General features: G+C 47.4%; 1 protein-coding gene across 6 annotated transcripts in view; it reads right to left on the bottom strand.

Moving 5' to 3' along the window:
- Window positions 1-13,031, bottom strand: part of tmco3 (transmembrane and coiled-coil domains 3) — a 77,786-nt gene that overhangs the window by 28,330 nt on the left and 36,425 nt on the right. For all 6 annotated transcript variants that reach the window (XM_084308953.1, XM_084308958.1, XM_084308955.1 and 3 more), the window contains one exon: window positions 862-954. In XM_084308953.1, coding sequence (XP_084165079.1) covers window positions 862-954 — 93 coding nt within the window. The remainder of the gene's footprint in view (window positions 1-861; window positions 955-13,031) is intronic.

Raw genomic sequence — 13,031 nt, 5'->3', positions numbered from 1 at the left:
CTGACTGAAATTATTATTACTGAAGTTATTATGCTTGAGGTGTTGGTGAAGTTTGGCGGCCACTACCTTTTCCAGCACCTTGGATAGAAAGGGCAGGTTGGCGATGGGCCTGTAGTTTGCATGAACTTCCGGGTCAAGGTCGGTCGTAGGGAGGGTAGAAGCCCATCACATGTCCCCTCCGATACATGTGGAGGCAGCCAGCCACTTCTTTTCACCTGCCAGCGCAGACTCTCATTGGCGAGGTGTAACGTGTGGGAGGCTCACACTGCCCCCGCCATCTCCTGTCTTTTGCTGTGCAGGCGCCCTGACCGACCTGTAGGAGTCGCTGTTTACAACGACCAGATTACCACCCATCGACTTCCCTCCCGCTGACTCTGCCAATTGAGTCAGTATGACGGCCGGCCCAAGCCGGAGGCAACGCTGACAGCCGGATTCGAGACCGGTGTCTCTTGCGTTGGTGACGAGTGCAATGTCCGCTGCGCCACCCAGCCGCCCCAAGGGTGGGTTTTTCAGGAGGGGTGTGATGATGGCTGTTTTTAAAGCAGGTGGACATGGCCTGCTTGGAGGGAGTGGTTCATGGCTGTGGTGATGAGGGGACTTATGGCAGTTAGGGTTAGCAGGATATGCTACATGGTGGATTATGACTGTATATGTTACACGATGGATGACTGTATACTACATTATGGATTATGACTGTATATGCTACATGATGGATTATGACTGTATATGCTACATGATGGATTATGACTCTATATGTTACACTGTGAATTATGACTATATACTACATTATAGATTATGACTGGCTATACTAATTATGGATTATGACTGGATATGTTACATGATGGATTATGACTTCAGTACCTTGCGGAGGCGCTCAGGGGAGAACTCCAGTCCCACCACGAACAGAGTGAAGAACACACCCAACTCTCCTAACGTCTCCACCTGGACCATCGACTGCAATGTACAAGTAAAATGATGTGATGATGAGACTGAGTTGCTGTCCATCTTGAACATTCATGCTGACTACTGAGTTAGTCTTCTATTCATTGGGTCTCATTCACCAACAGACTTAAGACAAAATATCGGACAAAATGTTTTCCTAGCTCCACTTAAGACATTTTCGGGTCGATTTTGGGATTCACAAACGGTCCCTTCTCAAGTTTCTTTAATAGTTGTCATACAGAAGTACAGAACACTTTTATACAAAATGCTTCTTACTGTTACGCTCCAGAGACTGTGATAGACAAGATAAGTATGAAATAAAATAGTATAGCATGTAATAGAAGTAAAAATAGAAGTCACAGTGTTCAGTATAGACATATGTACAATGTTCGATGCAGAATAGAAGTAACTGAGTTACCATACAATATACAATATACTATGCAATGTACTAATATACAATACTATATAGTGCAAGGCAGAAATGGGATGAGGTGCAATTTAGGTACAATTTACAGTAAGGTGTACGAGTTGTAGTGCAAATCCTTTACCAATAAATATAAAGTGTGTTTGTGTGATCTAAAGTGTGGAGAGTGGGTGCTGCAGTGTGTTGTTTGTTTAAAGTGAGTGTGTGCGTGTGGGTGTATGTGCTGTGTGCATTTGATGGTTGTTGCATAGTGTTTAATGTTCGTTGAGCAGCCTGATGGCCTGGGGATAGAAGCTTCTTCTGAGTCTTTCTGTGTCTTCTGAGTCTTTCTCCTGGATTCGCTCTTAACTAAGAGCAGGATTTAGGAGCGCTGAAGAGCAGTCGTAAATCGGACAGAATGGTGTGCGTCGTGTTCTTAAGGGCTTTATTTGGGAGGAATCATGGTGAATCCTTGGAATTAAATAATCATAATAATAATAAATATGACAATATTTGTATGATAAAAAATATGTTTTACATTTACAGTCATGCCTCCACGATGCATCGTGATGTCCTAAAATAAATAATAGCACTACACAAACACTGCAAATGACGGTGAATAAATAACTAAATAAATCAATAAATATTGTTGGTTTTATTTGTTATTTTTGGACATTGCTTATTGTAGGGGTGGACGGTATAAACGGTATACGGTATAAACGGTATTAATTTGCTCTACGGTATGGATTTTGACTATACCGTGTAACCGGTAGAGCAGCTCTAAAATAGCAATGACGTCATGTAACCACAGCGCGACTATTTCAATCGCATTTGCCCCTAAAAATAGATAGAATTAGTCATAGATAATAGATATGTGCAAACTGGAAAAAGTTATTTAGGAGGCTTCGCGCAGTGGGCGTGTCAACACGCAATTGTCATTTCATAATAAACACATATCACCACGGCGCACAGCAAGTTTCAATTTCAGTTCCTGGCATTTTTAACCAGTGGAGAAAGGTAAGAGATGTCCCTATCGTTTTTCTTATATGAATTATTCTACGTTAATAAAACATACCTGGTGATCAACTACAGTTTGCTGTAAACATTATGATATGCGTGTGCTGTGTAGTGTTATGATAACGAGAGGACGGGAGGACGGCTGCAGCAGTGGATTTGCGAATAGCATGCAGCTGCAGAGCCGCAGAGCCAGCGGCGCTTTCAGGTCTCACAGGCCCGCTCAACAGCGCCCCCCCACCCAACGGCTGAAAGCTGTGACCAGACCTGAAAGCGCCGCTGGCTCTGCGGCTCTGCAGCTACTAGCTTCTAGCAAAATCCAGCATCCAGCCCGCTGTTTGCAATGGGAGCAGCACGGACTCGGGACTTATTTTATTTGGAATATAATGACTTTATACGCAAAAGTAACCTAGTTTTGGGGGAGCTCCAGTAGCTCACCACGTCAGCGTTTCCGTTAGCCGGTAATTACCGGTTTTTGACCGGCAAAATCTGTTGAAGTCCGACATATTTAATCTCTCCGGTCATAATGTCCGGTGAAAATAATTCCCTCTAAACACAATTAGATTATTTGAATTGTATTAAAATAGGCTAAAATTAAATATCCTATGCGATGAACGAAACAAACAATCATTAAGCAGCCGGTCTAATAATGACATTGTCTTGTCAGCGCGAGCTGGCTGCTGATATATTTGCGAGAAGCATCCATCTGCCGGCCGGCAGGGTGCAGTACTCCAATTCAGCCATTGGCAATTCAGCTGTTGGGTGGGGGCGCTGCTGAGCGGTTTCCAGACCGGACCTAAAAACACTGCTGCTCCATGCTTCACGTAAATATATCAGCAGCCAGCTCGCGCTGACAACAGAATGTCATTATTAGACCGGCTGCTTGGTGAAGCAACGATGAAACAAATGATTGTTTCGTTCATCGCATAGGCTATTTAATTTTAGCCTATTTTAATACAATTCAAATAATCAAATTGTGTTTAGAGGGAATTATTTTCACCGGACATTATGACCAGCACCAAGTCGTTGGGAGGTGGAGATATAAATCACGCAAACCCACGATAATGTTCAGTTCTTCGCTTGATATAATTAATATAAATGTCCAATATAACGGAATTCGTTAGCTCATAAAAATGTGATTATAACAGACTGCTGTTTATTAAGGTCGGGCAGACTGCCCACCGACACCTCAAGTCGGCAGCAGCACGAAGTCTCGAGGGACTTATTTTATTTGGAATATATTAATGACTGTATATACGCAAAAGTAGCCTAGTTTTAAGTTAAAATATTATAAATGCCTTGATGATGTCATTCTTTATATAGGCATATCAATTGTTTTTAAGCTCAATAAACTCTGACCGGAATTTATCCCATTATCCCACACTCAGACCTGCAAAAAAAAATTCTAACGGAAACCCTGCACCACGTACCGCGAGTGCTATTTCAGCGCCGTGGACAACCGTGCTCGTCACGGATCTGGGGCTGAGCGCGTTCGAATCCCGGACGGCAGCCGTGCCTTTCCCAGAGTGTCTTTCCCCCCATCTGAACCCTTTCAGCCTGCTTCTGTCGGTCGAACTTGACCAAGTATGAATGCGATGAAAAAGCGATAAACGCTAAAAGAACCAGCTGACTGGTCAAAGTTTAAAAAAAAAAAAAAAGTAACCTAGTTTTAAGTTAAAATATTATAAATCTACGTGCCTTGAGGATGTCATTATTTATATAGCCTGCCTATCAGGCAAAAAAAAATATTCTAACGGAAACACTGATACCGTGATATATACCGTTACCGTCTATGCTTCAAATTATACCGTGATATAAATTTTAGACCATACCGTCCACCCCTAGCTTATTGTATACATTGTAAGAGCCAGTGGATAAACATTAAACTGATCATCTTCCCCGGAAAACAGACGTGCTGTCCAAGTCCGACAGAAGGGATGTAGGATGAATAAGCATGAATTTGACTTACTTGATTTTGTCACTATTAGATAGTTTACAATTTTTCTCAAGAACTAAACACATCACTTAATACAGTAATACTCAAATTACTGCTGCGCGCACACTGCCGGAATCCATATTTGTGCGTGCGCATGTGCCGCCGAAATCCATATTAGCGCACGCTGCCGGAGAAATATCTTAAAAATACCTTAGAAATGTTAGAGATAGGTTATTCATGTTCATGGAGTCATGTGCGTGTGAATTTGCTAGGATGTTTTTGGTGTGTCCGCTGACACTAGGAGTGCTCTGGAGGCCCAGGTAGCTGACACTAGGAGTGCTCTGGAGGCCCAGGTAGCTGACACTAGGAGTGCTCTGGAGGCCCAGGTAGCTGACACTAGGAGTGCTCTGGAGGCCCAGGTAGCTGACACTAGGAGTGCTCTGGAGGCCCAGGTAGCTGACACTAGGAGTGCTCTGGAGGCCCAGGTAGCTGACACTAGGAGTGCTCTGGAGGCCCAGGTAGCTGACACTAGGAGTGCTCTGGAGGCCCAGGTAGCTGACACTAGGAGTGCTCTGGAGGCCCAGGTAGCTGACACTAGGAGTGCTCTGGAGGCCCAGGTAGCTGACACTAGGAGTGCTCTGGAGGCCCCGGTAGCTGACACTAGGAGTGCTCTGGAGGCCCAGGTAGCTGACACTAGAAGTGCTCTGGAGGCCCAGGTAGCTGACACTAGGAGTGCTCTGGAGGCCCAGGTAGCTGACACTAGGAGTGCTCTGGAGGCCCCGGTAGCTGACACTAGGAGTGCTCTGGAGGCCCAGGTAGCTGACACTAGAAGTGCTCTGGAGGCCCAGGTAGCTGACACTAGGAGTGCTCTGGAGGCCCAGGTAGCTGACACTAGGAGTGCTCTGGAGGCCCAGGTAGCTGACACTAGGAGTGCTCTGGAGGCCCAGGTAGCTGACACTAGGAGTGCTCTGGAGGCCCCGGTAGCTGACACTAGGAGTGCTCTGGAGGCCCAGGTAGCTGACACTAGGAGTGCTCTGGAGGCCCAGGTAGCTGACACTAGGAGTGCTCTGGAGGCCCAGGTAGCTGACACTAGGAGTGCTCTGGAGGCCCAGGTAGCTGACACTAGGAGTGCTCTGGAGGCCCAGGTAGCTGACACTAGGAGTGCTCTGGAGGCCCAGGTAGCTGACACTAGGAGTGCTCTGGAGGCCCAGGTAGCTGACACTAGGAGTGCTCTGGAGGCCCAGGTAGCTGACACTAGGAGTGCTCTGGAGGCCCAGGTAGCTGACACTAGAAGTGCTCTGGAGGCCCAGGTAGCTGACACTAGAAGTGCTCTGGAGGCCCAGGTAGCTGACACTAGAAGTGCTCTGGAGGCCCAGGTAGCTGACACTAGAAGTGCTCTGGAGGCCCAGGTAGCTGACACTAGGAGTGCTCTGGAGGCCCAGGTAGCTGACACTAGGAGTGCTCTGGAGGCCCAGGTAGCTGACACTAGGAGTGCTCTGGAGGCCCAGGTAGCTGACACTAGGAGTGCTCTGGAGGCCCAGGTAGCTGACACTAGGAGTGCTCTGGAGGCCCAGGTAGCTGACACTAGGAGTGCTCTGGAGGCCCAGGTAGCTGACACTAGGAGTGCTCTGGAGGCCCAGGTAGCTGACACTAGGAGTGCTCTGGAGGCCCAGGTAGCTGACACTAGGAGTGCTCTGGAGGCCCAGGTAGCTGACACTAGGAGTGCTCTGGAGGCCCAGGTAGCTGACACTAGGAGTGCTCTGGAGGCCCAGGTAGCTGACACTAGGAGTGCTCTGGAGGCCCAGGTAGCTGACACTAGGAGTGCTCTGGAGGCCCAGGTAGCTGACACTAGGAGTGCTCTGGAGGCCCAGGTAGCTGACACTAGGAGTGCTCTGGAGGCCCAGGTAGCTGACACTAGGAGTGCTCTGGAGGCCCAGGTAGCTGACACTAGGAGTGCTCTGGAGGCCCAGGTAGCTGACACTAGGAGTGCTCTGGAGGCCCAGGTAGCTGACACTAGGAGTGCTCTGGAGGCCCAGGTAGCTGACACTAGGAGTGCTCTGGAGGCCCCGGTAGCTGACACTAGGAGTGCTCTGGAGGCCCAGGTAGCTGACACTAGGAGTGCTCTGGAGGCCCAGGTAGCTGACACTAGGAGTGCTCTGGAGGCCCAGGTAGCTGACACTAGAAGTGCTCTGGAGGCCCAGGTAGCTGACACTAGGAGTGCTCTGGAGGCCCAGGTAGCTGACACTAGGAGTGCTCTGGAGGCCCAGGTAGCTGACACTAGGAGTGCTCTGGAGGCCCAGGTAGCTGACACTAGGAGTGCTCTGGAGGCCCAGGTAGCTGACACTAGGAGTGCTCTGGAGGCCCAGGTAGCTGACACTAGGAGTGCTCTGGAGGCCCCGGTAGCTGACACTAGGAGTGCTCTGGAGGCCCAGGTAGCTGACACTAGGAGTGCTCTGGAGGCCCCGGTAGCTGACACTAGGAGTGCTCTGGAGGCCCCGGTAGCTGACACTAGGAGTGCTCTGGAGGCCCAGGTAGCTGACACTAGGAGTGCTCTGGAGGCCCAGGTAGCTGACACTAGGAGTGCTCTGGAGGCCCAGGTAGCTGACACTAGGAGTGCTCTGGAGGCCCCGGTAGCTGACACTAGGAGTGCTCTGGAGGCCCAGGTAGCTGACACTAGGAGTGCTCTGGAGGCCCAGGTAGCTGACACTAGGAGTGCTCTGGAGGCCCAGGTAGCTGACACTAGGAGTGCTCTGGAGGCCCAGGTAGCTGACACTAGGAGTGCTCTGGAGGCCCAGGTAGCTGACACTAGGAGTGCTCTGGAGGCCCAGGTAGCTGACACTAGGAGTGCTCTGGAGGCCCAGGTAGCTGACACTAGGAGTGCTCTGGAGGCCCAGGTAGCTGACACTAGGAGTGCTCTGGAGGCCCAGGTAGCTGACACTAGAAGTGCTCTGGAGGCCCAGGTAGCTGACACTAGGAGTGCTCTGGAGGCCCAGGTAGCTGACACTAGGAGTGCTCTGGAGGCCCAGGTAGCTGACACTAGGAGTGCTCTGGAGGCCCAGGTAGCTGACACTAGGAGTGCTCTGGAGGCCCAGGTAGCTGACACTAGGAGTGCTCTGGAGGCCCAGGTAGCTGACACTAGGAGTGCTCTGGAGGCCCAGGTAGCTGACACTAGGAGTGCTCTGGAGGCCCAGGTAGCTGACACTAGGAGTGCTCTGGAGGCCCAGGTAGCTGACACTAGGAGTGCTCTGGAGGCCCAGGTAGCTGACACTAGGAGTGCTCTGGAGGCCCAGGTAGCTGACACTAGAAGTGCTCTGGAGGCCCAGGTAGCTGACACTAGGAGTGCTCTGGAGGCCCAGGTAGCTGACACTAGGAGTGCTCTGGAGGCCCAGGTAGCTGACACTAGGAGTGCTCTGGAGGCCCAGGTAGCTGACACTAGGAGTGCTCTGGAGGCCCAGGTAGCTGACACTAGGAGTGCTCTGGAGGCCCAGGTAGCTGACACTAGGAGTGCTCTGGAGGCCCAGGTAGCTGACACTAGGAGTGCTCTGGAGGCCCAGGTAGCTGACACTAGGAGTGCTCTGGAGGCCCAGGTAGCTGACACTAGGAGTGCTCTGGAGGCCCAGGTAGCTGACACTAGGAGTGCTCTGGAGGCCCAGGTAGCTGACACTAGGAGTGCTCTGGAGGCCCAGGTAGCTGACACTAGGAGTGCTCTGGAGGCCCAGGTAGCTGACACTAGGAGTGCTCTGGAGGCCCAGGTAGCTGACACTAGGAGTGCTCTGGAGGCCCAGGTAGCTGACACTAGGAGTGCTCTGGAGGCCCAGGTAGCTGACACTAGGAGTGCTCTGGAGGCCCAGGTAGCTGACACTAGGAGTGCTCTGGAGGCCCAGGTAGCTGACACTAGGAGTGCTCTGGAGGCCCAGGTAGCTGACACTAGGAGTGCTCTGGAGGCCCAGGTAGCTGACACTAGGAGTGCTCTGGAGGCCCAGGTAGCTGACACTAGGAGTGCTCTGGAGGCCCAGGTAGCTGACACTAGGAGTGCTCTGGAGGCCCAGGTAGCTGACACTAGGAGTGCTCTGGAGGCCCAGGTAGCTGACACTAGGAGTGCTCTGGAGGCCCAGGTAGCTGACACTAGGAGTGCTCTGGAGGCCCCGGTAGCTGACACTAGGAGTGCTCTGGAGGCCCAGGTAGCTGACACTAGGAGTGCTCTGGAGGCCCAGGTAGCTGACACTAGGAGTGCTCTGGAGGCCCAGGTAGCTGACACTAGGAGTGCTCTGGAGGCCCAGGTAGCTGACACTAGGAGTGCTCTGGAGGCCCAGGTAGCTGACACTAGGAGTGCTCTGGAGGCCCAGGTAGCTGACACTAGGAGTGCTCTGGAGGCCCAGGTAGCTGACACTAGGAGTGCTCTGGAGGCCCAGGTAGCTGACACTAGGAGTGCTCTGGAGGCCCAGGTAGCTGACACTAGGAGTGCTCTGGAGGCCCAGGTAGCTGACACTAGGAGTGCTCTGGAGGCCCAGGTAGCTGACACTAGGAGTGCTCTGGAGGCCCAGGTAGCTGACACTAGAAGTGCTCTGGAGGCCCAGGTAGCTGACACTAGGAGTGCTCTGGAGGCCCAGGTAGCTGACACTAGGAGTGCTCTGGAGGCCCAGGTAGCTGACACTAGGAGTGCTCTGGAGGCCCAGGTAGCTGACACTAGGAGTGCTCTGGAGGCCCAGGTAGCTGACACTAGGAGTGCTCTGGAGGCCCAGGTAGCTGACACTAGGAGTGCTCTGGAGGCCCAGGTAGCTGACACTAGGAGTGCTCTGGAGGCCCAGGTAGCTGACACTAGGAGTGCTCTGGAGGCCCAGGTAGCTGACACTAGGAGTGCTCTGGAGGCCCCGGTAGCTGACACTAGGAGTGCTCTGGAGGCCCAGGTAGCTGACACTAGGAGTGCTCTGGAGGCCCAGGTAGCTGACACTAGGAGTGCTCTGGAGGCCCAGGTAGCTGACACTAGGAGTGCTCTGGAGGCCCAGGTAGCTGCAGATTTGTACACTGCAAAAAATGTAATCTTATCAAGTGAAAATATCTTGTATTTGGTATAATAAGTACAATATTGAGTAGAATTATCTTGAATTATCTTATTCCATAGATAATTTTGCTTATTTTTTTCTTGATTTTGGTCAATTTAATCTTGTTTTAAGAAAATGTTAATCTTGTTTTAAGAAAATTTTAATCTTGTTTTCTTAAAAAAAGATTAAATTGACCAAAATCAGGGGGGGGGAAGCTAAATTATCTGCCAGTGGGATAAGATAATTCAATAATGCATTCAATGCATATAAGGGAAACACTGCACACTATAGCTATAGTGGAATAGACTGTATTAATATTCCATATTTATACCGTCTTGTTTCGTGCTCCTGGCCACCTGCCTCAGTGCACACACACACAAACACGCGTGTGTGTACTGTATAGTATACGCGCGTAATGAGTTGTTTTATTAGGAGATCATAGATACTGTATGCGCTGCCCTATAGTATTGATTGATTGATTTGATTTTGACAATATATAAATACACAGTAGTCATACTTCTACTACAGTACAGTACAGTACACTACACATGTTAGCGTGACATGATGTGTAGGCTACTGTACGCAGCGCATCTCCTAATCTCCTAATAAAACAAGTCATTACGCACGTAGACTATACAGTAAAGTATACACTTTACTCTTGGCTACATTTGAAGAAAAAAAAACGCAACATTATGTCATACATGGTTTAAGACGTGATGTCATCTGCGGAGCGCTCGGGCTGAGGAGGTTTAAGTAGGCTTGGTTGACTGTGTTCGGATGCTTGTCCATTTCATGTTTTCCCTCAGTAGTAGAGGAGTGTCTCAAGCTCATGCTTCTCTATTGCTGTTGCTTTTCTTGTTGTTTTCAACTGCTAGGCAGTGGTGGTTACTTTGGATTTTCCCCCCAGTCATTTTATACTGGCGTTTTATGTTTCCTACAGCTTTTATTTATTTTATTCTTGTGTTTTCCCCCATCCTCTCTCATCGCTCAGCGATTCCAGTGGTCACCCCTCTGGGGTAACATTAAGATTCCCCTTTTTGTGTGTGTCTGCGTGTGTGTCCTGTGTCCTTTGTGTGTGTGTGTCCCCCCAATCCTGACACATTCATGTTAACTACTGAGTTAGTCTTCTATCATTCATGTTAACTACTGAGTTAGTCTTCTATTCATTCATGTTAACTAGGGATGTCCGATATTATCGGCCTACCGATATTATCGGCCGATAGCGGCATTAAAATGTGATATCGGTTGATATCGGTATCGGAAATTAAGAGTTGGACAATATCGGTATAGGTAAAAAAGCCAATATCGAGCATCCCTAATGTTAACTACTGAGTTAGTCTTCTATTCATTCATGTTAACTACTGAGTCGTCTTCTATTCATTCATGTTAACTACTGAGTTTGTCTTCTATTAATTCGTGTTAACTACTGAGTTAGTCTTCTATTCGTTCGTGTTAACTACTAAGTTAGTCTTCTATTCATTCATGTTATAATATCTACTGAGTTAGTCTTATATTCATTCATGCTGACCAACTACTGAGTTAGTCTTCTATAAATCATTCATGCTGACCAACTACTGAGTTAGTCTTCTATTAATTCATGCTGACCAACTACTGAGTTAGTCTTCTATTAATTCATGCTGACCAACTACTGAGTTAGTCTTCTATTAATTCATGCTGACCAACTACTGAGTTAGTCTTCTATTAATTCATGCTGACCAACTACGAGTTAGTCTTCTATTAATTCATGCTGACCAACTACTGAGTTAGTCTTCTATTAATTCATGCTGACCAACTACTGAGTTAGTCTTCTATTAATTCATGCTGACCAACTACTGAGTTAGTCTTCTATTAATTCATGCTGACCAACTACTGAGTTAGTCTTCTATTCATTCATGCTGACCAACTACTGAGTTAGTCTTCTATTAATTCATGCTGACCAACTACGAGTTAGTCTTCTATTCATTCAGGCTGACCAACTACGAGTTAGTCTTCTATTAATTCATGCTGACCAACTACGAGTTAGTCTTCTATTAATTCATGCTGACCAACTACTGAGTTAGTCTTCTATTCATTCATGCTGACCAACTACTGAGTTAGTCTTCTATTCATTCATGCTGACCAACTACTGAGTTAGTCTTCTATTCATTCAGGCTGACCAACTACGAGTTAGTCTTCTATTAATTCATGCTGACCAACTACGAGTTAGTCTTCTATTAATTCATGCTGACCAACTACTGAGTTAGTCTTCTATTAATTCATGCTGACCAACTACGAGTTAGTCTTCTATTCATTCAGGCTGACCAACTACGAGTTAGTCTTCTATTAATTCATGCTGACCAACTACGAGTTAGTCTTCTATTAATTCATGCTGACCAACTACTGAGTTAGTCTTCTATTCATTCATGCTGACCAACTACTGAGTTAGTCTTCTATTAATTCATACTGACCAACTACTGAGTTAGTCTTCTATTAATTCATGCTGACCAACTACTGAGTTAGTCTTCTATTAATTCATGCTGACCAACTACGAGTTAGTCTTCTATTAATTCATGCTGACCAACTACTGAGTTAGTCTTCTATTAATTCATGCTGACCAACTACTGAGTTAGTCTTCTATTAATTCATGCTGACCAACTACTGAGTTAGTCTTCTATTAATTCATGCTGACCAACTACTGAGTTAGTCTTCTATTAATTCATGCTGACCAACTACGAGTTAGTCTTCTATTCATTCAGGCTGACCAACTACGAGTTAGTCTTCTATTAATTCATGCTGACCAACTACGAGTTAGTCTTCTATTAATTCATGCTGACCAACTACTGAGTTAGTCTTCTATTCATTCATGCTGACCAACTACTGAGTTAGTCTTCTATTAATTCATGCTGACCAACTACGAGTTAGTCTTCTATTAATTCATGCTGACCAACTACTGAGTTAGTCTTCTATTCATTCATGCTGACCAACTACTGAGTTAGTCTTCTATTAATTCATGCTGACCAACTACTGAGTTAGTCTTCTATTAATTCTAAACAAACTGCTGTAGCTGCTGGTGACGTAAAACACGTCCACTTGATTTTCCAGATCATGTATTTAACTAACAGCTGAGAACAGCAGATGTAAAAGCATTCATGAACTGGATATAGATATAATTATTATTGTGTTATATCAGTTGGTGATAGTGACAGTTTATGAAATGTTTGAGATTATTACTTTAAGACAAGTACACACAAATAGCACACATTCAGACAGACAGACAGACAGACAGACAGACAGACACACACACACATACAAATAGCACACATTCAGACAGACAGTCAGACAGACACACACACACACACACACACACACACACACACACACATACAAATAGCACACATTCAGACAGACAGACAGACAGACAGACAGACAGTCAGACAGACACACACACACACACACACACACACACACACACACACACACACACATACAAATAGCACACATTCAGACAGACAGACAGACAGACAGACAGACAGACAGACAGACAGACAGACAGACAGACAGACAGACAGACAGACAGACAGACAGACAGACAGACAGACAGACAGACACAAATAGCACACATTCAGACAGACATGAATGAATGAATGAATCAATGAATGAATGAATGAATGAATGAATGAATGAATGAATGAATGAATGAATGAAAACTTTATTT

This window comes from Notolepis coatsorum (assembly GCF_963971535.1).
Source record: "Notolepis coatsorum genome assembly, chromosome: 2".
Taxonomy (NCBI): domain Eukaryota; kingdom Metazoa; phylum Chordata; class Actinopteri; order Aulopiformes; family Paralepididae; genus Notolepis; species Notolepis coatsorum.
This window is presented reverse-complemented; position numbering and strand designations above follow the sequence as displayed.